Source organism: Triturus cristatus, chromosome 6 (assembly GCF_964204655.1).
Source record: "Triturus cristatus chromosome 6, aTriCri1.1, whole genome shotgun sequence".
Classification (NCBI taxonomy): domain Eukaryota; kingdom Metazoa; phylum Chordata; class Amphibia; order Caudata; family Salamandridae; genus Triturus; species Triturus cristatus.
In genome coordinates, this window is record NC_140589.1 from 298,836,359 (window position 1) to 298,858,125 (window position 21,767).

Below are 21,767 nucleotides of genomic sequence, written 5' to 3' on the forward strand. Positions count from 1 at the left end.
CCCAGACACACCACAAAAGGAACTCCACACAAGGTTATATCAAAAATAGCCTTTGTATTCTCATAACACATTAGAATAGTAACCACATAATATACATGGTGCCACCTGGTACTAGGTCATATTTACAAGGGATTATATACACCTGACAGGGCCGATTGAGCCACTGTCAGAACCATCAGAAGCACAAATAGTAAATGTAGAACTAATAATAAATATAGAACACAACCAGTAATTACTGGTAAACACTGTGCTTAGCATCTTCTCCTGCAACATAAATCATATTACGCTAGCAGCATCACATTTAGGCGTGAAATTCATTCTGCGCCAACCTCATCAGCATAAACACATTATGCAATCCTCCCATAAGTCTAAACGCATTAGACCCTAACCTCCTAAGTATAACTCACACTAGGAAATAATCTCACTGGCATAAACGCATTATGCAATTCTCTCATATGTCTAAACGCATTGGACAATAACCTCACACATAAACACATTATGCATAAAACAGGGTGCGTAAATCATAGTACATGAATTACATTTCCTAGCACCACATAAATCACATTTAGCACATAGTCTCCTAATAAAGACCATAGTAGAGGCATTACTCGCATTAGGGCCTGGCGCCCTATTTACCTCGCAGACCCCCTGGCCAACAGGCCATCTCCAAAGGGGCTCAAACGCCCTGTGTCCAGAATGTCAGGGCTGCTGCCTAGAAGCTGAATCCACAGTGCGCCACTGCGCAAACCTAAACGTAGCAGCTGCCCACTACTTGCTGGGCAGCTGTGACTCTCATATGCACCTCTGTGCCTCCGGTCCCACTCAGGGACTTCCTCGCCATTGTGCCCAATTTGTTGCAGCTGCCCGCGCTGGTGCGGCGCAGCTGTGGCACTTTACGTGAAGGGGGCCCGGCACCTCTGTCCCCTCTGGACCCCACGTGGCACTAAAACATATGCCACCATCGTTGGGGCGGCCCGCTCTCTGGCGGGACCATCCAGGCACCGAGAATGCGCCTCGAACTGCCCCCAATAAACTGTGGCCCTCTGGGGCTCTCTTAGCCATATAAAACTGTCCCCAAGCGTTGGACACTGGCACCACACGGGGCTTTTTAAATCACATTAGCCCCCTCATTGGAGCGTACTGGCTCTTGAAACACAACATGCCCCCTTGTAGGAGTGGTAGCAAAATGCAGCCATGTCCCTTGCCCAGCTCTCACTCACCTGCTGGGGGCGAAGGCAGGACTCTCCTCTCTGCATCGGCAGCGCTTCTCTCTGCGACATGCGGGGCTTAGGACCGGCACTCTGTTCCTCTCCCGGTTGCGCTCTGCTCTTCACGGCCAGCAATGTGCCTCCTTCACCCGGGCCCCCTCTCAGGACCCGGGACTTCATCGTGGAGCCCGCAAGGCTCCAGCCGCATGGCTCTTCACCCGGGCCCCCTCCTGGGACTCCTCTCTTACGGCGGCCGCCACCGCGGGGCTCTCCCTCGCTCATAGGAGCCCCGCATTATTACTGCGCCGGATTCCTTTCTCGCGGGCCTTCCCTTCCGTCTCAGAAGCCCTTCCCACGAAGCCACAGTCTTGCTTGCTGTCCGAATCTCTTCCGGGCTGCTGCCAGCGCGACCCGATGTGCGGCTCGTGCCGCAGCGGTGATTTCTTTTGCAGGCAATACAGGGTAGGCTCCTGTTAAATTAAATACGCAAAAGCAGAGTGGGCTCCCACGTTTCTAAATAATCCATAAGCGGGGTGGGCTCCCGCTCCATACACAAAGAATGCAGGGTGGGCTCCCACTTTGCCGCATCAGAGGGGAATCCCTCACGCCGGGATTCCCTCGATCTCCACATGCAGCGCCGCGCTGCAACAGCCCCCACTCTCCTCTTCTTTCCAAACCAAGCGCTAACAAGGCGCTAGAAGCAGACAAATGGTCCTGCAGTAATAAGCAGATGAAGAAGGGGCAATGCAGGGCCCAGGGAGGCAAGCCCTCCTGGCAGACCCCCCTGGGCCTCAGCAGCAGCACGCCCCGCAGGTTCCAGAACAAATACAGAACTTCACATCTTCATGGGGTCACAGCCCCTATATTTATACTACAAATTCCCTTTGTGTCACAGCACAGGGCTTGGTGGTACCAGTCAGGACAGGTTTAGGGGGGATTTGGAGCACTTTGTTTTGCTCAGCTCCTCTCCCCTTTGTCAGGTGGGGGCTCAGTGATCAGACACACGACAGGGGGCAGAGCCAGCATTGTGGAGGGAAGGCACAGCCCTATTCAGGTACCAGGTGCAACTCCACCCTCCCATCTAGATGCAGATCTCTCTATTCACCACTGGGTTGACTCACCCTGACCCCTGGAGCAACCCACACCTCTCAGGACCTGTCACTCACAAGCCAGACATGCAATTCACATAAGGCAGGCAGATACATAGCACACAGAAATGCCAACTTCTACAAGTGGCATTTCTCCTCCAGTCACCATACATCTGTGCACACCATTGCGCAGCATTTATTCTTACGAGTTCATACATACTAAACTCGCCCCTGCACTCCTCTCATACTAGGAATTACCATGGACACACATATCCCCCATAAATTCCTATGGGAGGGCAGGCCAATCTCACCACACGCACTCAGAGCGCGCACGCACTTTACACTGGGCCACAGTGCTAAAGTGCCCAGAGGCCTAAAATCACTACCACCATGTCAGAGCTTAAGGCAAAAAGTTCAGGGGTGAACCTGCCAAAAAGGGCCAAGTCCAACAAATACTATTGCTCTAATTGTGAACAAACAATAATGGTAATTTTGTCAAAGGACATGACAACATTTTGGAGATTAGTTCAGTATGGTTCTGGCACAGACAGATATAAATATATCCTTGGATATGGTTCCTGAAGAAATCTGGGTAGGCTGTTCGAAAGAATACTATGCCAACTGTCTGACTGTAAATTCTCTTTTAAAAACATCTCCTCTTAATCTGCTGAGAGCTGTTGGTCCAAATGATATGTCTGCATTGGTGGTCCAGGATATTTGCCTTGATATTCCAATTGCTACATTCAGACAGTTTCCTTAGAGTTGGAAAGGTACAATAGTCAACCCTTTTTTAAGAAGGAGGACTATACAGATCTAAAAATGTATTGCCTTATTAATTTAATAGATGTTGGTGCCAAACATTTACGTAAAGGCATATGCTAAAATGTATGAAGGATTTGATTGACCCTAGTCTGTCTGAGCATGGAGGATTTCAACCTTACGTCATTGTTTTAGCCTTTAAACGTTGGCCCAGAAGGCAATCAAAACACGTAGTAATCTGTTCTGCTGTTTTATACGCTTTAAGCTGCCTTCAGTTAAGTAAATCTGGAGCTCCTGAGCCAAACAATAGTAGATAAGAAAATGTGTGTAAAGCTACCATCAATGTTAAAAGAAATACATAGGGGGTAACTGGGCAATAATAGAGTTTGATAAATGTGCTTCATTATCTAAAACCAATTCCAGTAGAGAATGGCTTACGCCAGGGGTGTGTTTTAGCCCCCACCCTTTTTGCACATTATCCTGCTGATCTTCCGGCATCTGTTTTAAAGACACATTAATGTTATGCAATTAATAAATATTGTGACGCAAATAAACTAATTATAAATATGGAAAAAAACAAAAGTCTTGGTGCTTGACCATAAATGTAAATGCTTTTCATGGTCAACTGGACAGATGATAGTCCACAAAATTTCATAATGTAGGTATCCTGGAATTACTTTTAACAATATGATAAATTGGGAAATGTACTTAGACACTATAAAATCTTGTGTGCCAAAAACAATTGGAGCCTAAAGAAATGTCAAGAAGATTTTGGTGGTCCAACACTAAAGCAGGCATTGTCAGCATATAAAGCTATGGTACCACTGTAGATGCTCGATGAGGTAGAGATTTTATGTCTGAGTGGAAGAATTTGTATTTGTTGAGCGCAACAATTATCTCGAGGGATATCACGGCGCTGGAAAGCAGTGTCCTGGTATGATAGTGATCAAATAACCCGGCAGACTAAGAGTAGGGAACCAAGATACAAGCTACAAGTATTGTTGTTTACAACCTAGGGAACAGTGTAGTTTTCAGCTTCTTTCTGAATGCCATATAATCGCCCGTGTGGCGAAGGTCTAGGGGGGAGTTCGTTCCAGTGAACGGCCGCCAGATTGGAGATGGATCAACCGCATACTCTGGTTTTCTTGATGCGTTTAGTTTTGGCCAGAGCAAGATTGCAAGACCTCAGTTGTCGTGTGGGAATGTAAAATTCAATTTTGTCCTGCAAAATTCGAGGGTCAAGTTGGTGTAGCGCTCTATGTGCATAGCACATGAGTTTGAACTTGGCTGTGTGACGCACAGGCAGCCAGTGGAGTTTCTTCAGGCATTCTGATGTCGAGCTATACTTGCTTTTATTGCAAACAATACATTCTGAATCGCCTGCAGTCTGGCATGCCCACAGAGTGCATTACCGTAATCCAAGCTACTTGAGACTAGTGCCCGAGTGATGGTCTTTCTACAATTCAAGGTGATCCATGAAAAAAGGATGGCTGAGAGAAAGTGGAAGGTCATTGACTGAAAACTCTGTTTACATTTTGTTAAAAGCAGATAACTGCCCTCCAGTTAAGTGTTCAGCTATTGTAAAGATGAAATACTCAATAGTGAATTTAAGTGGGCAAGGCTGTTAAGAGCCACAATGTTTGTGATGGCTAGATATTTTAATTTCCATGATTTTTTATAGAAACCGCTTTAGTTTTATCTTGGAAAGAACTTAGTTCATGATTAGCCCTGAAGAGCTCAAGGGAATCTTGCAAGACTCAGGGCAGGAGTTATCAGTGTATCCTTATTTTTTTTTTTTTAAAGTTTTTATTGAACAATAATTCGATACAAGCACGGGCCTACAACCACCAGGGCCGGCCGCTAAGTACAGAATGAAATATACATTTATCAAAGCTGCAGTCGGTTCCCGGGGCTCGGCACCGTATTGACTCCGGATAGTTCTAAAGGAACAGGAGACTTAAATCCAACAAACACAAAAAACTAAAAAAAAAAAAAAAAAAAAAGGCGAGGCATAAAGGCAAACAGTGCAGGTCAGGCTTCCTCCGGGGAACTCCAGTTCAGACCATTAAGCAGCACGCGAAAGGAAGGAGTACCGGGAGGCTGGGGACGGGGGGGGGCCAAGGGAAACGAACGTCCATATGTAGTCATTCCAAAAGGTGCCCGGAACCGTCAAGGGTCAGGGGGACATGGCGATATCGGTGTCCACCAGGGGGGGCGTACAGATACCCCCGCGATATGCGTTCCATTGCCCCCAGATTCTGCCCCATGCCCCCGGCTTACCACGGGCAACATACACAGTCTTCTCCCTGAACATACACCAGTCCATATTCTCCTTCCATACTGACACGGTGGGCGGCCGCTGGGCACCCCAAAGCTGCGCTATATCTCTCTTGGCAATCATGTTCCCCAGGGCCGCCCACCGAGTCTGAGCCGCGCTATAATCATTGGGCTCCCACACATTCAGGACACAGCGACGCACCTCCGGCAGCAGCACAACCCCAGTGACCTGTCCCAAGTGTATCCTTATTTTAACAGATTTACCAAACTAAGAAATGTTATATGAATTATGAAAATTCTGAAGGCTTACATCCGCTATATGCAAGGGGTTCAAACCTTTTTTTAGAAAGCGAAGCTGTGGTTTGAGGGAGCAGTGTACAAGTTTACATATAATTTTAGATTATTTCCATTTGGTATCTCAGAAATGTCCTTGTTTTAAACTGGTGTTTCTTAAATAGGGAATAAAGTCTCATATGTAAGCATTAAGAATTGTATTTGCCATGCAATATTTGGATGTGACTTGTGCTATGTGAACAATTTACATTTCTATAAAAGACTTAGAACGTTTATCAAATGAGTGCTTCTGGATTGTGTGTTCTTGTTAAATAGACTATGGTCTTAAAATTACCACGACTACTAGTGCAAATTGAAATGGCACCTCTTTTTAGTTGATGTGCGACAATCTAAAATCGTGTTTCTTCTTCAGTGAAGGGAGTACTGGGAATTTGATTGGGGATTGATTTGTCAACTACTTGCTGTTCTGCTAATCAAATTCTGACTGTGTTCAATCCGGTAGGTTGCATTTCATTGATAGACCAATTTTAACCAATTTTGTTTTGTTATAATCACCACCTGTAGAGAGAAAATAGTATCTTTAATTATATATTTGTTTAGATTTTTATTTTTTAATAGCTTTTTTCTTTGGGATTTTGAGATCTTCAAAGAGGTTCTTTATTGTCTCATTCTTGCTCCCTCTCCAGGTTATAGTGACAGCTGGGATGTTTGTAGCCAATTAGGACAGTCAGAAGGATACCACGATCTGGGGACCCGGCAGGAACTTATGGCTTTTGCTCTCACTCACTGCCCTCCAGGTGCCATTCAGTCTTTGTTGGCAGCAAGCAGTTCTCTGCAGACACAGGTGAGTTATTGAAGGTTTTAGTCCCAGACTGTTCTTGTGGGAAATCCGAAGTGTATAAAAAAAAATTACATTAAAAGAACACAAAGAGAACATGTTTGAGGACAGTCTTGGCTGTATAATCTGCTTTCAAGTGCTCACACACGACATTTTCAGCTATTTCTTTATTCTAGTCCTGAAGATATTTTTTAAACCCCTTGAAATTCCTCTGAATCTGCCATTCTTAGTAGCCGGAACTTCCTGAGTAATTAAGAGGGTCCAGATGTAGTCCACATTTCTTGAGTGTGCTAGTTCTTTGAAGTCATAACAACCAGTTACTTCTCTCCACCTCTCATGATACATTTCATTTGGAAATATGGGAGAATTTGAATATTCTTTAGGACGAAAATGAAATTTTATATGCATTTGTTTTGAAAAGCACTGAGATGTATCAAGAAGCCACTTCATAGCACTGATTGCTGCATGTCAGGTAGTTCTTGAGATGAAATGTCTGTTTCTTATACAACCATCTTCCTACGAATTTGGCACCTTTGAATATCCTCCAGGCATCACGCTGGATCATGAAAGCTGAAATTGCTCTCCCTTGCTGGCATTTGTCACCATGGCCCCGTTAAAGCGTCAGTGCCCAGATATGATGCCACAGATCCGTATATGGTGTCATCCTGGAGCTACAATGTCAGTTCTGTTTTTTTCTGCACCCTTTGACGCTGATCTGGAGTTGCTTTCCAATCCAAACGATTTCTATTGCTGTGGGTTTAGGGACAGTGTCACCAAGAAAGAAATTCAGTTCAAATAATGAGCTCACACAACATCTGTCTGCTAGTCTAGACTCTGTGTGCACCTCGGGACCCATCCCTTACCCTGCCTGCTTCCCACTGGTGCCTGTAGAAGCTTAGGTGGGCCATTCTTGCACTTCTGCAGGCCACAACAAGTGTCACTGACTGCAACACTTCAGATCTCACTTCCGGGATAGGTACAATGATGTGCCCTCTCTATCCTGAAGATTTCTTTGCACTCCAAGTTGAGAACTGAACCTGTGGAGGACCGGTCTTCCTCTTGACATCGATCCTGAATACTTCCTTTCATGATCATCTATTTTGTTTTCAGGGTAGTGGTGCTTAGATGATAGCTTCTTCAGCTGCTTCTTGAGATACAGTGTTCCCTATATTGATAGATATATTTGCCGACCTATAGTAGATGTGGATTTTTGGTAACTTTCTTTCATTTTGTTTGGTTGTGGAGTAACTGCCTGTTGGAGTTCGGATGAGTCTTTTCGCCCTCCTTGTTGTTCTCGTTCATGTGTGGCTGAACAGGTAATCTAAGGTTGTTAATATCAGAAGTTGTGTTCGGACAGTCATGGTTTCCATCTACGCACTTTCAGTCCTATTTATTCCTCAACTGAAGGTGTTACCTTAGACAGTTGTACAGCATTGTGGTGCCTAAAACATCCTTTTATAACGTTGTTTCTGTTACCACCTGTTGGGATTAATTAGCCATCTAGGATTACCCTTTGTAGGAGGACCGGCCACTACCCACTAGTTCTGTTGCCCGGTTCTGTGACCAGATAGGTGTAGTGGGGCCTGGGATGTTGGGTCCCTTTAGATAGGAAAGGTCCTCTCGGGTTGGCTATGCGAACTTGTGTATAATTTGGTGAGTCTCACCTGTTGCTCTTCCAAGTGGGGATGTTTACTCTGGGATGATATGTGGTTGTGTCTTAATTCATGTTACCTCCCATCAATTATGGCAGGGTTTCTGCATCCTTTTACCATCTCTTCCTTCCTTGGGCCTCGGAGGTACTAGTTTGACCTTGCTCTGGGGTCATTGGTATTGGAGCTTACTTAGTGGCGTTGCAGTCTTTCTTTTATTGGCTGGTATTGGTTGGTTTTCCACCTATGCTGATGGATACATCTAACAACATATTCCTCACAATTGCAATATCCCCACTTACCAGAATGGATCTGGAGAATTTCACCAGCAGTTCTCCCACGCCCCAGCAGGTGATGCTGTGCGGCTCCACAGAGACTTAGTACTGTCCCAGACGTGACGGAATGGAGTCACATATAACCGCCCACCTTGCTCGCTGACATTCATTACTTTTTTTCACATCCACCAATACCGATCCGGAGGCACCTCAGTTTGGACCTAGCAAGCAAGTATTCCTCCCATCACTTTTTGTGTGTTTGATATATCACTCGGAATGGCCAAGGGTATGCCCAGGCATGGGACCTTTGCTCGTTTTGCCACTGGAACCTAGCTGCACCTGACTGATGAAGCCCCATCAGGGCAAAACCAGACTTGAATTGCTTGTGTTTCTGCTCAGATCTGCTCAGATCTGGATTGGCAGTTTGGGCCGGACTGTTCATATTGGAGCAGGACTAAGACTGATTTGCATATGGTGGAGTTTAACCAGAGGTGGCATAGTGCCCAGAAGAAGGATGTATTGGAATGCTACTCCAAGTGATTGGCAATGGTTAGACAAATTGAACACATTTCTCCTATCACCTTTTGTTTCTTTGATGAAACGCTTTATGTTGCCAACTGTATTCCCAGATGTGGCTCCCTTACTCACTGTGTCACTGGAGTCAGGCTGAAAGTGCACAAATCAGGGCAAAATGGGTCTTGGTTGCAGGTGTTCTGGCTTGGTCGTTCAGTCTGGACTGTTGTTTTTAGGGTAGGGTCAAGACTGATTTGAATATGGCTGGGTCCAAGCTAAGGTGGCATTGTGGACAAAAGAACCATTGATTGGAATACCACGCGGAATGATTGCCAGCCATTAGACAAACTGAAAATATTCCTCTTATCACCTGCTGTTTGTCTGATTTAACACTCTAGTCATTTGTCATTCCATAGCATCCAGACACATTATAGTTTTCTTTTTACTGGAGAAGAGGGAAATGGGACCATAAGCTCGGGAAGAACCCTTGTCTTCATCTTGGTTTATAGTCCAGGTCTGCTCAAGGATTTTTGTGATTATTTCCTTCTAGGAGTGTGGGGAAGTAAGCTCATTTCATTCATTTTACTAAGTCCCTGTGTTCTGTTTATCGAATTACCTGCATCTTCCTTTAATAAGCCCTACAAAACATGTACCATATTCCACAGCAATGTGGTTTGAGTCTGTGTGTCCTTCAGTTGTCTCTGTGGCAAAATAACAAGGGATATAGAGGTTCATACACCTAACAGGTCTTGAATAGCGTTTTTTGGCCACTATTTGAAGAGAAAGACACAGCACATCATCCAAAAGGCCTTTGTTATTGGGTCACTTTGTGGTGATGCACCAAGATGGATACTTTCCTTTGCTTTTTGGTCCTCGGGCTGGAGACAACGAGGCTTGATATACTTGGAATCTAAGCAGTGGCGATGGGCATGAACAGCTCCTTTAAGTCTGTTGAAGCGTGGTGCGAGTCCACTCAAGACAGCTCCTTTAGAGACTGAAGAGTGCAGGTTCTAGTGATAGCAACTCTCAAAGCTGCTATTTCTCTCTCAATTTCTAGCAACACTTTTGCATTGGCCAATGAGTGATTTAGTAGATGCTTAAAGAGGGTAAAATTAAAGGGCATACTGTGAATTAGTGCCTCCCATTGTCTTATTTCTTACATTTTATGTGTCAATCAGTCATTCGTTTGATTTTAGTCTAAAGTATTGATAATGTGTGTTTGAAGAAAGCATCATCAGGGCATATCTGGAAAGGAGAATAGTCATGGCTTACTTTTCTGCCCAGCTCAAATATGCTTAACATTTCTGGTTTAGTAAAATAGTGGAGCAATATTAAAAAATAATTGCAGTCATTAGGGCTTTTGACTTTAGCATGGAAATTTCTTGTGCAGTTTTTTTGGGATTTGATTAGTTTGTGTTCTTGAGCCTCTAAAGAGTCCATCCATAACAACATCAGGCAGGACAAATGCATAGAAGTTCCATAAAACCTGTACTGCAATCTACTTGGTCAGATAAAATTTGCTGAAAGCAGATATTTGTGAGTAGACCTGCTCATTTGGCCAGTCAGACAATTAGGATGTTGCTTTGAGTTGGTTGGAATTTGGTGTGGGATATCGTTGGGCTGAAATCTCCGACTGGAATGCCTTCAACAAATTCTGTCTATCCCAGTATTTTTTCTGGGGCATAATTATGTGGACCATGGGAAACTTCTCTGACATTTTGTACCAGCTCGACGCAGGCAGAAAATGTCAGCAGGAGAGTTGATAAGAGATCAGAGGAGTGGGATGGCAGGAGTCAGAGTAGAGGCAGTAGGAGGAAAGAGTTGTGTGTTCTCTCGTGATCTACTCTGTGTGTGTGGGAGCAGGTTTGGGGGCTTGCAGTCCCGGTGCTTCTGTCTGCCCTGTCTGTATTTGATGTGTGTGAGATAAAGTCCAAGGCTGTCAGTGATTTGTGGGAGGAGACAAGGGCAGCTAGGCGTGTTTGACTCTCTCAGTCTTGGCAACAGCCTGTGATCCCTTAGAATTAATACTGGCAGAATTTCACTCAAAGGGAATACTGATACCGTCACTCGTAATGAGGGCATGGAACACTTACTTCATTGAAACATTTATTTTATAAGGTTTTGAGAAACTTTGGGTGCATTTAAGAAAAGATTTGTGCCGCTGATTAAGAAACGTTTTGACATTGGCTTACATTCCAAAGCTTTCTAAAGGCTAGGGCCTTTTTTTAAAAAAGGTCGTATATAGTTCAGCTTGGCTCTTTCAGATCCAATTCCCATAAATTAGAAGCAGAGTACCACAGGGCTCCTCGCTAAGCCCTACCCTTTTTTAATGTCTATGTTGCCTTTTTGGCCACAATTATAAGGAAATGGAGTTTCAAAGTATGCTCATATGCTGACGATACCCAGTTGATAATTTCACTAGGAGAGAATCATGAGAAAACGCCTGACAACCTACATAAGTGCCTCACCGAAGTGGAGGACTGGATGACCAACCCTTGTCTAAAATTAAATGCAGACAAAACTGAGATTATGCTATTTGGTGGGGCCCAACAGATGTGGGATGCCTCTTGGTGGCCAGATTCTCTGGGTGACGCACCTCCTCCTAATAAATCTGCGAAACATCAGTGGTTCATCATCGATGACTCGCTTTCAATGCAAGAACATATTAATGCTACCTGCAGCAAGTGTTTTAATAGCCTGAAACGTTTAAGAAGGATGTTTAAATGGATTCCAATACCCTGGCGAAAGACCATATTACACACTGATTATCAGTTGTTTGGACTATTGCAATGCCCTCTTTGTGGGCCTGGCAGATTACCTTTTTACAAGATTGCAGGTAATCCAAAATGTTGCTGCTAAATTAATCTGTAATATGGACAGGTTTAGCTCTGCCTCGTTGTGCTTAACATCATTGCACTGGCTACTAATGCATAAAAGAGAAGGCTTGAAACTGTTATGCAATGGTCACAAGGCCTTGTACAACACTGGCTTGGACATTTTATGGACCAGAGTTGATTTGTATAAACGTTCCAGTGACGTGAGATCCCAAAATTTAGCTTTAGCCAACACCATCAGAATAAGGAAAGCCAGAACTGGTGGATGCTCATTTTTGCATCTGGCTGCCGTCCAGTGAAATGCCCTCCCCCTGGACCTCCGCCTCATCCTTGATCATTTTCAGTTTAGAAAGAGTTTGAAAACCTGGCTGTCTTCAATTTAATTCCCTCTTGTACTGATCATTTTTTGTGGGGTTCTTTCAACTGAAACGTTGGGAGTCATTCAGCTCTGTGATATCCCCTATGGGATGATTGTTGCACTTTATAAATGAAATAAATACAACGTTTAATGCAATATATGTGTTATGTCAGAAAAACTTAATGCAGGATCACTCCTATGGATTTCATAAGGTCTTCATAATACATCAAACTTATACTGAGCTGACAATTTGCAATGAAATTGTGATGCTCAGATCATAAAATGTACAGTGGTGTCGCTGCTCATCTTTCATTGATTATAGATTAGAAAGCTTTGCAGCCTTATCTTGTAATGGTGCCATTCTCTAATTAATTGTTTGTTGACATAAATTAGCATCAGCCCACAGCCTGGAGTGGGAATTAAGTGTGATGTTCCCCCTACGTCTTTTTTAACCCAATAATGCCTCAGAAGTACAAAAAGCAGCCATCTGTTGGATGTAGGTTGGAATGAAACTTGATTGGCTGTAGACTTTCACAGAAAGTCCCACCAGCTGTCATTCGCCTTGCGACAATATCATGTCTCAAGCTTGGAGGCACCCTCTTCAGCAGTATCCACACCACGATTAGGGGGCTGAGCCTGAGACTCCCACTTTCTCTCCAGGTCCATAGAGCAGTATGGTGCTTTGGAAGGCCTACTGTGATATCAGAGCAAGGCAGCTGCAGTGAGGGGTCATCTGCTGTCAGAATGAAAACCAAAGTGTTCCAGACCCTCAAAAGCAGTACCACTCTTTGCCCATGACCTTCCCACATCCTCTTCTCAGGACCAGGGGAAGAAATCTCTTTCAGGGCATCCCACAGTGAAGTGCATCATATACAAAGGTCATTATCTGTTTGATACTGTTAAGCTTAGTTTAATCCAGTGGGCTAGCTCCCTGCACAAAACGAGGACCCCTTCCATCTTCCCTGTCTTCCCTGTCCTGCAGAGGCACACAGCAATACCAACCACACAAATGTGATATTAAATGTAAACATAGGTCATTATAACCACTATCATCAATATAGCGTTTAACATTCCAGTCTATTTCACCCCAAAATGTTATACACCAGCAGCCATTATGTGACCCCACTGTTACCATTGTTGTACAAATGAGTCTGCTCCACTCTGGTCAATACTGTGACGCTGCTGCACACTGTGACTAAGCTCCACATTGCAATTCTGATGGTTCTAACTGCAGATTCCTCCCCTGAAGAATATTCCCAGGCACCAACCTGGATCCGAAGGTCTTAAAAGCAATAGCTTCTGAGTGCTGCTAAGTGGCACCATCCTGGAAGTGAACAAGGGATAAGACTTTATTTTTGACCCTGGCTGGAAATCCATCACATCAGATTGAAGTGTACTATAGATTGTTCTAAGACTCTATGCTCTGTCTTTTATTAATCCCCCCATGTATTTCCCCTGCCTCAGCTTTTGACAGGCCATGCTACCATCCTTATGCAGGAGGTCAGTCTACTTCTGGCCAAGCGTGTCATCTAGAAAGTTACAAAGTTGGAAATAGGTGCAGAGTTGAGCACTAGCTGCTCAATGGAGGCTTGCCACGGTCAATCGCAGACCATCTCTGATGACGGTTGCCCTACTGTCAATCCTGAGCTTTTCCATCACCAAACTGAAGTCATATCTGACGTCCGACCCGCCAATTCCCTTCATAGGGACTATTCTGGAAATGGTGGTGTTCAAGGACTTACCATTGCTACTGCAAGTCTATGATACTTTAGGATATTACCCTAATATTTCGGGCATAGTCCTGGGTGTCAGTAAGAATGGTTTGGGTGGTACTTGGCCTCCTAGCCTCATGCATCCTCCTCGTCCTGAGTGTCAGATAGCACATGAGGGCTCTAGAGTAGAACCTTTGGTTTCAGTGGGCTCGGCACCGGAACAGTCTATCTGATGCCATTCGTATCTCAGTGAAAAGGGCCCAGTATCACCTTACAGGAAGCCAGAGCACTGATTAACTCGCTGCTTGTTAGAAAACTAGATTATTGCAATATTTTTTAGCACCTTCCGCATGGTGCTTTACTCGCCATGACAAAGCCTTACATTTGACCACTGCAGTCTCCCTAGAAATACTTTGTTAATCGTTATGGCCTTTACACTGATTGCCTTTCTTCTAACACTTGGACCCTTTACACCCATGTAATATCTTGTAATCTTGCCAGATTACCTTTCACCCACTTTATACAGATACATCATTTCTCCACCTCCGATCAACCAATCTGCACTTCCTAAGACCAAGCAAACCGATTCCATTCCTTCCACCTTCTGGGACCACCCACTTGAACGCTCTCCCTCTGACTATCGGAACAAGTGCAGCACTTTAAAACATCAATAAAGTCCCACCTCATTAAATCTGAAACCCATGAAATTCATCTGGTCCTGCAGAATGAGCGATCACTGTGTATATATCAGATTTGTACACTTCTTGAGCAGAAGGCATGTGCCTTTTATGGTGGACTACTGTCATCCCTTGTGTTCTTTTCAGATGTCTACTTGTCCTTTCTGTTGATAGCATTTATACATACTTTGTTTATTTTGTAATTCCACTCAATTCACCTATTGTCCTGTGTTCCGAAGTGAGAATCCGTCTTAATGCACAACCACTCCGAACAAAATGGTACTTGTTGCTTCCTGTTAAAAATGTATTCATATATTTTCTCCTAGATCCTATATCAAGCTGTGAACTATCAGATTCGCCCTTCAGAAGCGGGAGAGAGTGCACATCTCACTGGACCATCAGCGTTAATCGGTAAAGAGCAGCACCAGGTAAAGTGTGACACCCCCTTGTTTGTATGAATGGAACATATTTGAATGAATAAGAGAAATCTGGTGTTCCATGATTCGCCACCAGTGACACAATCTGTAAAACCTAGGCAAACTAGACCCGAAGGTATCAGAGCGCTTTACATGAGCACCAGTTACGTTACAGACAGGCACATTCATTTTTGTTAGGCACGAGGAGACTAAGTGATTTGCCCAGAATCACAGAATGTTGAGCTTCCCTGCCGAGACTCGAACCCGGTTCCCCAGCTCCAAGGTCAACCGCCCTAGCCGTTAGGCCACATTCTCTTCCCAGAATTATCTGCAACACATCCAGAGGACATGGTTTGATGCCTTGCCGATAATAGGGCGCCAATTCATTTGGACCAATAGATCCCTTATGGTAGCACTGGGTAAGGGCATCCAATCAGTTTATGGTAGAGACCTTGCCATGGCTGATGTCCGACTTTATTACTGGGCACCTCAACTGCTGCCTATTAATCCACTCCTGAGGCAGCAGAGATTGGGCAGGTCGTCCTGTGGATTCTTCACTACGACACTCACGCAAAATCAGCGTTATCTCTGCTGTTACTCAAGGAAGCAGAATTGCTATCCTCATTGGGTCAGCTTCATTTTTAGAGAACACTATATGAAGATATCCACCTATACCAAATCTATGTTACTTTGTAATTGGCTAATATTGATATGACCCCAGCTTACAACCACTATGTAGATTAGGGATAATTTGCCTCGATGAATTGCGAACTGATCATCAATGATTTAACCAATGGCAAAAACATGTTGACCTTTTGAGCTATCAGAGATCATTGCCTCTTTTGATAGCCTCCACGTTTTTGGACAGGTAGACTCGCCTATCAAAAAATTATTTTTAGGACTACTTGGTTTATTTTAACATGCACCTCAACACACACATACACTCTACTACACCACTCTACATGAGCAGCCCTACACCCACACTTCACATAAGTCACTGGAACAAAAGATCTCCGATAAAGACCCCTCTTTTCTGGCATAGCAGCGCTGGCCCAACTAGGATCATGCACTATGATAAAGCATTAGACCCATCTGGGTGAGTGAGGGCTCCTGTTCTAAGTAAGCGAACCCCCTGTCCAGTTCCCTAGTTGCTGACCGACCACATATTCTCCCTTCACTCACCCGTAAAGAACTACATACTCTTTGTTTTTTTTTGTAAAAACCTTTATTGACATTTCAAACAAAAGACAAGTATGGGCCTACAACCCCCGGGGCCGGCCGCTAAGCAGTCAGAGTAACAGAAGCACATTTTAATCACAGGCAGCACCTCGGGGAGCAGATTCTCCATGCTAGCATACTCTTGGCCACTAAACAGCCCAAATAGGGACCAGGATACAAAAGGTTTTCATTTTATAATAAGGGATAGAAGGATCAGGTGCCAAACAATTTCCCAACAGCAAAAAAAATGGCAGGCAGAATAGTAAACGCCAACAATAAACAGCAATCTATCCAGGCAATGGCGCTAAAACCGGAGGTTCAGGATGTGGAGGAATATCACGGCCATTTGCGCCTGCAGTCCCCTGCCCGAAGACCCAGAAATCACCACGGAAATTGAGGCACACATAAAAAGCAGTGATTGGCAGCAAAGGAGATCTACCGTGCTGACCCCAGAAAAGAAGACAAAGAAGAATAAGAGAAGAAAAAGGAGGCCATAGAAACAGAGTAAAAACTAAAGAATCCCCTCCCCCCACCCCCCCACCCTGTACCTCTGCAGATGAGTACGGCCCCCCCCCCCCCCCCAGCAGTGTGCCTGTCGCCCCGGAACCAGACCCGAAATATAGAAGAAACAGAGAAAATGGAGTAAGAAAGGAAACCCCACCAGACGGGGGAGTAAAGAGAGTATTAATAAACTGGAGGAGGGCCTTCAAAACATGCCCCCGGCTTCTCCCTCCCGCACAATATGTTCCTCCCCAAAGCAAACAGTAAACAAACACAAAATCGATCATGTCAAAGAAAAATGGGGAGCATTATGCACCTACTACACTATTAGTTATGTCGTGAGAGCACGCGACCCCTGTGCCCGCCCGCCTGTTAGATGACAACCTCTGAAGGATCAGCCTTATCCTTGGCCACTCTTTGCGAATCCACCCATGCATACCCATCGACCCAGTGCCATGTCCAATGTTACGAGGAAGAGGAGCGTCCAAAAAAGACCAGGAAGCGACACACACATGTAGGATGAACGTCTCTGGACACCAACACAGTCGACATTATGGAGGACCATCTTTCCCAGTACTGCCCCAGGATCTGTACTGCACACAAGGTCCAGGAAGGCGGAATCAGCCAGGGCAGGCGACTGTTGCTGGAATACATACTCTTTGTTGATGGTATTAATGAAGGGATGCGTGGGAGGGTGGGGAGATTTGGAATATCTGAGTAACTTTTCCCTTCTAGACTCAAAGAAAGTGACAGGTGTACTTTACGGTGCCCCTATCCCAGCCTCCTTGCCAGAGGTGACCCAGGTGGTGTTTCAGCCGTGGAGAGCAACTCTACGCTGGATTGGCTGGTACCGTAGGCTAACACTCGAGACTCCATGTGAGAAGGCAGATGGCTGGCACATGTAGCAAACTTACAAGGCGTTGGGGGCTTGGACTCCATAGGGATCGGAAGGTATGGGGACGTTTGAGAACGATACCACATTTGAGCGTTTCAGGACTTGTACGCCGAATTTCAGATGCCTGCTTTCCAGTTTTTTAGGTACCTCCAGCTCGGTCATGCACTTCATGAATACCGTGGGGATTTGGAGGGGGTTCCTGATTACAGCCCACTTGATACCTGCTTACTTATGAACCACTTGGGGAAAGCCGGGATCTCACAGCTCTATAGAACCCTTGTGGTGCACTCACCTGACTTGATAAGCCCCCTGAAAAAAAGATGAGACGTGTGTATCAAGAGGGGGGTTGCGTGATGCAGATTGGCGGGATGCGTGTATGGCTCACCAGGTCTTGGCAATATCGGCAAATCTTTGATTGGTGCAGTTTAAATGTTTGCACCGGGCCTACCTTACACCTTTACAACTGTGAAAGGTTGGGATTTGGGATAGCTCTGCGTGCCTCTGGCTCCGTGATCCGATTGGAGATTTTATGATATGGTCTGGTCCTGTCCTATAATAGACACATATAGGTCTGCTGTGGTTGATATTCTTTCCAAGGTGGTATGGCTACACAATGAGGCAAACCCTAGAATTGCACTCCTCTGGAAATTGGATGATATGGGAGGACCCGGGGAGATAGGATATTGATGGGTTGTGAACTGTAGTGGCCAAATGGGATATTGCTATACTGTGGATGTCTGCAATGGCTCTGCCCTTGGCAACTTGGATTAAGGGCATGGATTGGTGTGACAAAATGGAGGAAACAATTTACATTGTGTGAGGCTGCCCACGTAGGTTGGTTTGAGACTGTATGGACGAACTGGGGGACATACCATGTGTAGGAAAGTGAGTTTCTGTTGCAGTAAGCCCTCCCCACACTTTGCCTGTCTTTTGATGCAACTTTGACTTAGAGTACTGGGTCCCTGCTAACCAGGTTCCCAGTACCAGGGTTCTTTCCCTAAACCTATACCACAATTGGCACAACTCCAACTACCCCTGTAAGTCTCTAGTACCTGGTACCCCTAGTACCTAGGGCATGGGTACTGATAAGGGTCCTCTGGGGCCACCCAGAGAACACTCACCCGGGCTCTGCATACTGCCATTGCTGTCTGAGTATCTTGGTGCCGAGAAATCCAGAGTCGACACGGCACACAGTTCAGTGTGCCATGCCACAAATACACTACATAAGATATAGGTAAGTCACCGCTACTGCAGGCCTTCAGCCCTAAGGCAGGGTGCATTATATCCTATGTGATGACATATCAGCATTAGCGGGGGCAGGCGATGTGAACCCCTCGCCTGAAATGCCACTATCTTGAGATGGTGGAAAGACATCTTATCTGGGCTAGGGTAGTGCATCTTCTTAGCCCATTGGCTACTACCTGTCTCCCCTTGTAACGCCCCTAAATTCAGTATGTAGGTGGCAGCCTGAGTCCTGAACATCAGATTCGACGGACAAGAGAAGACCAGGACAAAGGAGACCCGCTGCACAAGAACTGAAGCCCTGCTGCAGAAGAAAAAGGTGCCAAACCCTGCCTGCTGCTCCCAGGACTCGACAATCGCTGCTGCTGTGTCATCCTGAAGTCTGAGAGTACTCCAAGAACCCCCGAGCACCTCCAGCCTTCAAGGTAGCGGAGAAGCTCCCTTGGAGTGAAGGTATCACTTCCCTGCACACCGCAGGCACCGGTCCCGTGAAGTCCTGTTTGTTGACTTGCTGATCCCCGACGAACCTGACACATCACCAAAGCAAGAGAAGGTACAACAGTTCCAGATGGTCGGACCGGTCTCCTCACCAAGTTTGGAGACACCAGGTCCTACCGGTGCTGCGGTGCACCAATACCCGGGATACCGGACACCAAATGGAAAACAGAGAGAAGAAGAGTACACCAGAAGCAAGCAGCTGTCAAGGGACGCCAAGACAACCGAGACCCACTTCCTGAGTGGCCCAGCTGTCTCGAGATTGCCTCTCCAGGTTGGCTGCTCTTGACCGCGAGGACCTCAAGATGCACGACATCCAGCTGACCTGTTCTCTCTGCACCCGGCTCCAACACCGACCACCCAGCTCTGCTCCCGTGGTCCCTAGGCCCTTGCGACCTCCTCCCTCTAAGGAGACCCACCTAACATATCAGTGAGTCCCTCTGTGTAGTGCATTTTCAAGTGGCCCCCCTCTGTCTTTGCGCACCATCTTCCAAGACCTCAGCCCTCTGCTCCCTGCTGGAACTCTGGACCTGGTCCAGACATCGACCTAAAACGAGGAGGCCATCTGTGCCTGATATCCTTCCTGCCGTCCATCAAGTGGAGGGTACTGCAGCTTTTCTGGGGCAACACCAGTGCCACAAGGTACTGCAGCAAGCAGGGCAGAGCGGAGTCCTAGGTTATGTGCCAGGAGGTCTTGTGTCTCTGGAGGTGGCTAGAGCATCAGGGCATCTTTCTAGTTGCCAATGATCTGGTATGGATCCTGAATGTCAGAGAAGATGAGCTGAGCAGATGCCATCTGGGGGATCACAAGTAACTTCTACATGCTGAGGTACTGCAGGGCATCCTCCAGCAGTGGAGGAAACTTGCCAACTTCTTTTTGGCCATGGTTGAAAAATCGCAGTATCAGCAATTTTGCATGCAGATGTTTCTGCATGAACGCTTATTATGAGACACACTCCAGCTGGAATGCATCAAGGACGCCTTCTCGCCACTATCTCTTTTAGTACGAGTTCTGAATAAGATAAAGAATGATTGGGCACAAGTCATACTAGTTGCCCCATGAGCATCTGTCCTCTAATCAGGCTACCCTTTTCGGGAGGACCTTCTTTCATAACAACAGCGCAGGGTCCTTCACCTTAATCTATGCAATATAGCTTTTGAGGAGCAGCCACAGTGACAACACACCTGTATAAAGGCATACCCTCCTCACATTAGTCCCTCTTGATTTATCTGATCCACAGAGATAGTAAAAAGTCAGATCTAGAAAGAGATTTGAATTTGCAAAACTGGTTACCAAAAAAATGCCACAAGTACTGAGAGGTGGGTATTGCAAAGGGGATGACGAATCTGGAGGAAGAAGAGGTGTACATCAGCAGAAACCGTGCCAGGATTTCAGATCTCAGTGCAAAACATAATTTTTCTTTCTGAAACTCTATCTAAGCATTGAAAAGGGTGTTTTTGCAGGCCATTACCTGTAATTCAGTGCCGGCTAGCATTGTAATGTTGCTTTGCTATCTTGGAAAGGAGGCACCAGTCCTGACCATCAGAAAACCCAGAGCAGTGACTTGTTCTACTGACTACTTCTTTTAGCATATTACTCATGTATTGAAGGAAGCCATCAGAGACTGACATGAGTGATCTGTAAACAGGAGCTTGGATGGTTGGCTACAGCAAAGAGCTGCAGCACTGCTTAGCCAACAGCAGTCACACCTGGAACATCCACATTCAGCAGGTAATGTCTAGTAAACACATTGGCGGAGCCTGAGTAGCAGCCTGCTATATATAATAAGCAGTCACTTCTCTGAGCACAGCAGACATGGCAGCTCTTTTACTAATGGAGTGGTGCTTCCCAGGGAAAGCTCATAGTAAAACTTCATGCAGGGCAAAAACCATCTGCCATGTCCTTTCCTGAAGCAATAATAGCTGTGAATAACTGCTCATGTGAATAGTACTTCTCTGTGCGGTCAACATAGATTCTGAGGAGCCTTCTAAAGCCCAAACGGCAAAATAACCCCTCATGCTTGGAAGGAGAAGTTGAACTAGGTGCCCTATTTAAGAGAAAACAAAGGCTTGCTCTCAGAACAACTCTACCCGCTAAGAACTAGATGAAAGGGGGCTAACGAATCGCAACAAGATTTGGGCTCCATGGTGGGAACATTTCGGCCTTGACACCATACGTACTATAGTTAATTGAAATGTTTAATTAATCGTTCAGTTGAATCAGTTGTTGACCTGAGCTCCCTGGGTTGTACTGATTTGTAACAAAGTTGCTTATGTGACAATGTACTTCTTTGTTCTTGTAAACCCAAAAAGAAGTGTTCATTAAAAAATATTGAGTATGTAACTTTGTATTCATTTGCATATTTCTTTATGAAGGTACAAATGGGTCCACCAATCCATACTGTTTGCATTGCAAAGCATCTTACTAAGCACCAAGAGCCTTTCTGCCAAGCTGGTCAGAATGTAAGCAAGAACTTGCAAAGCCAATAGTTGTAAATTGCATATTCTATTCTAAGCC

The 21,767-nt window shown here is 45.4% G+C and overlaps 1 protein-coding gene across 2 annotated transcripts in view; it reads left to right on the forward strand.

The window, feature by feature from the left end:
• Positions 1–21,767, forward strand: part of NBAS (NBAS subunit of NRZ tethering complex) — a 2,067,161-nt gene that overhangs the window by 984,773 nt on the left and 1,060,621 nt on the right. For both annotated transcript variants that reach the window (XM_085610668.1, XM_085610669.1), the window contains exons 34-35: positions 6,313–6,470; positions 14,809–14,910. In XM_085610668.1, the coding sequence (XP_085466794.1) occupies positions 6,313–6,470; positions 14,809–14,910 (260 nt within the window). The remainder of the gene's footprint in view (positions 1–6,312; positions 6,471–14,808; positions 14,911–21,767) is intronic.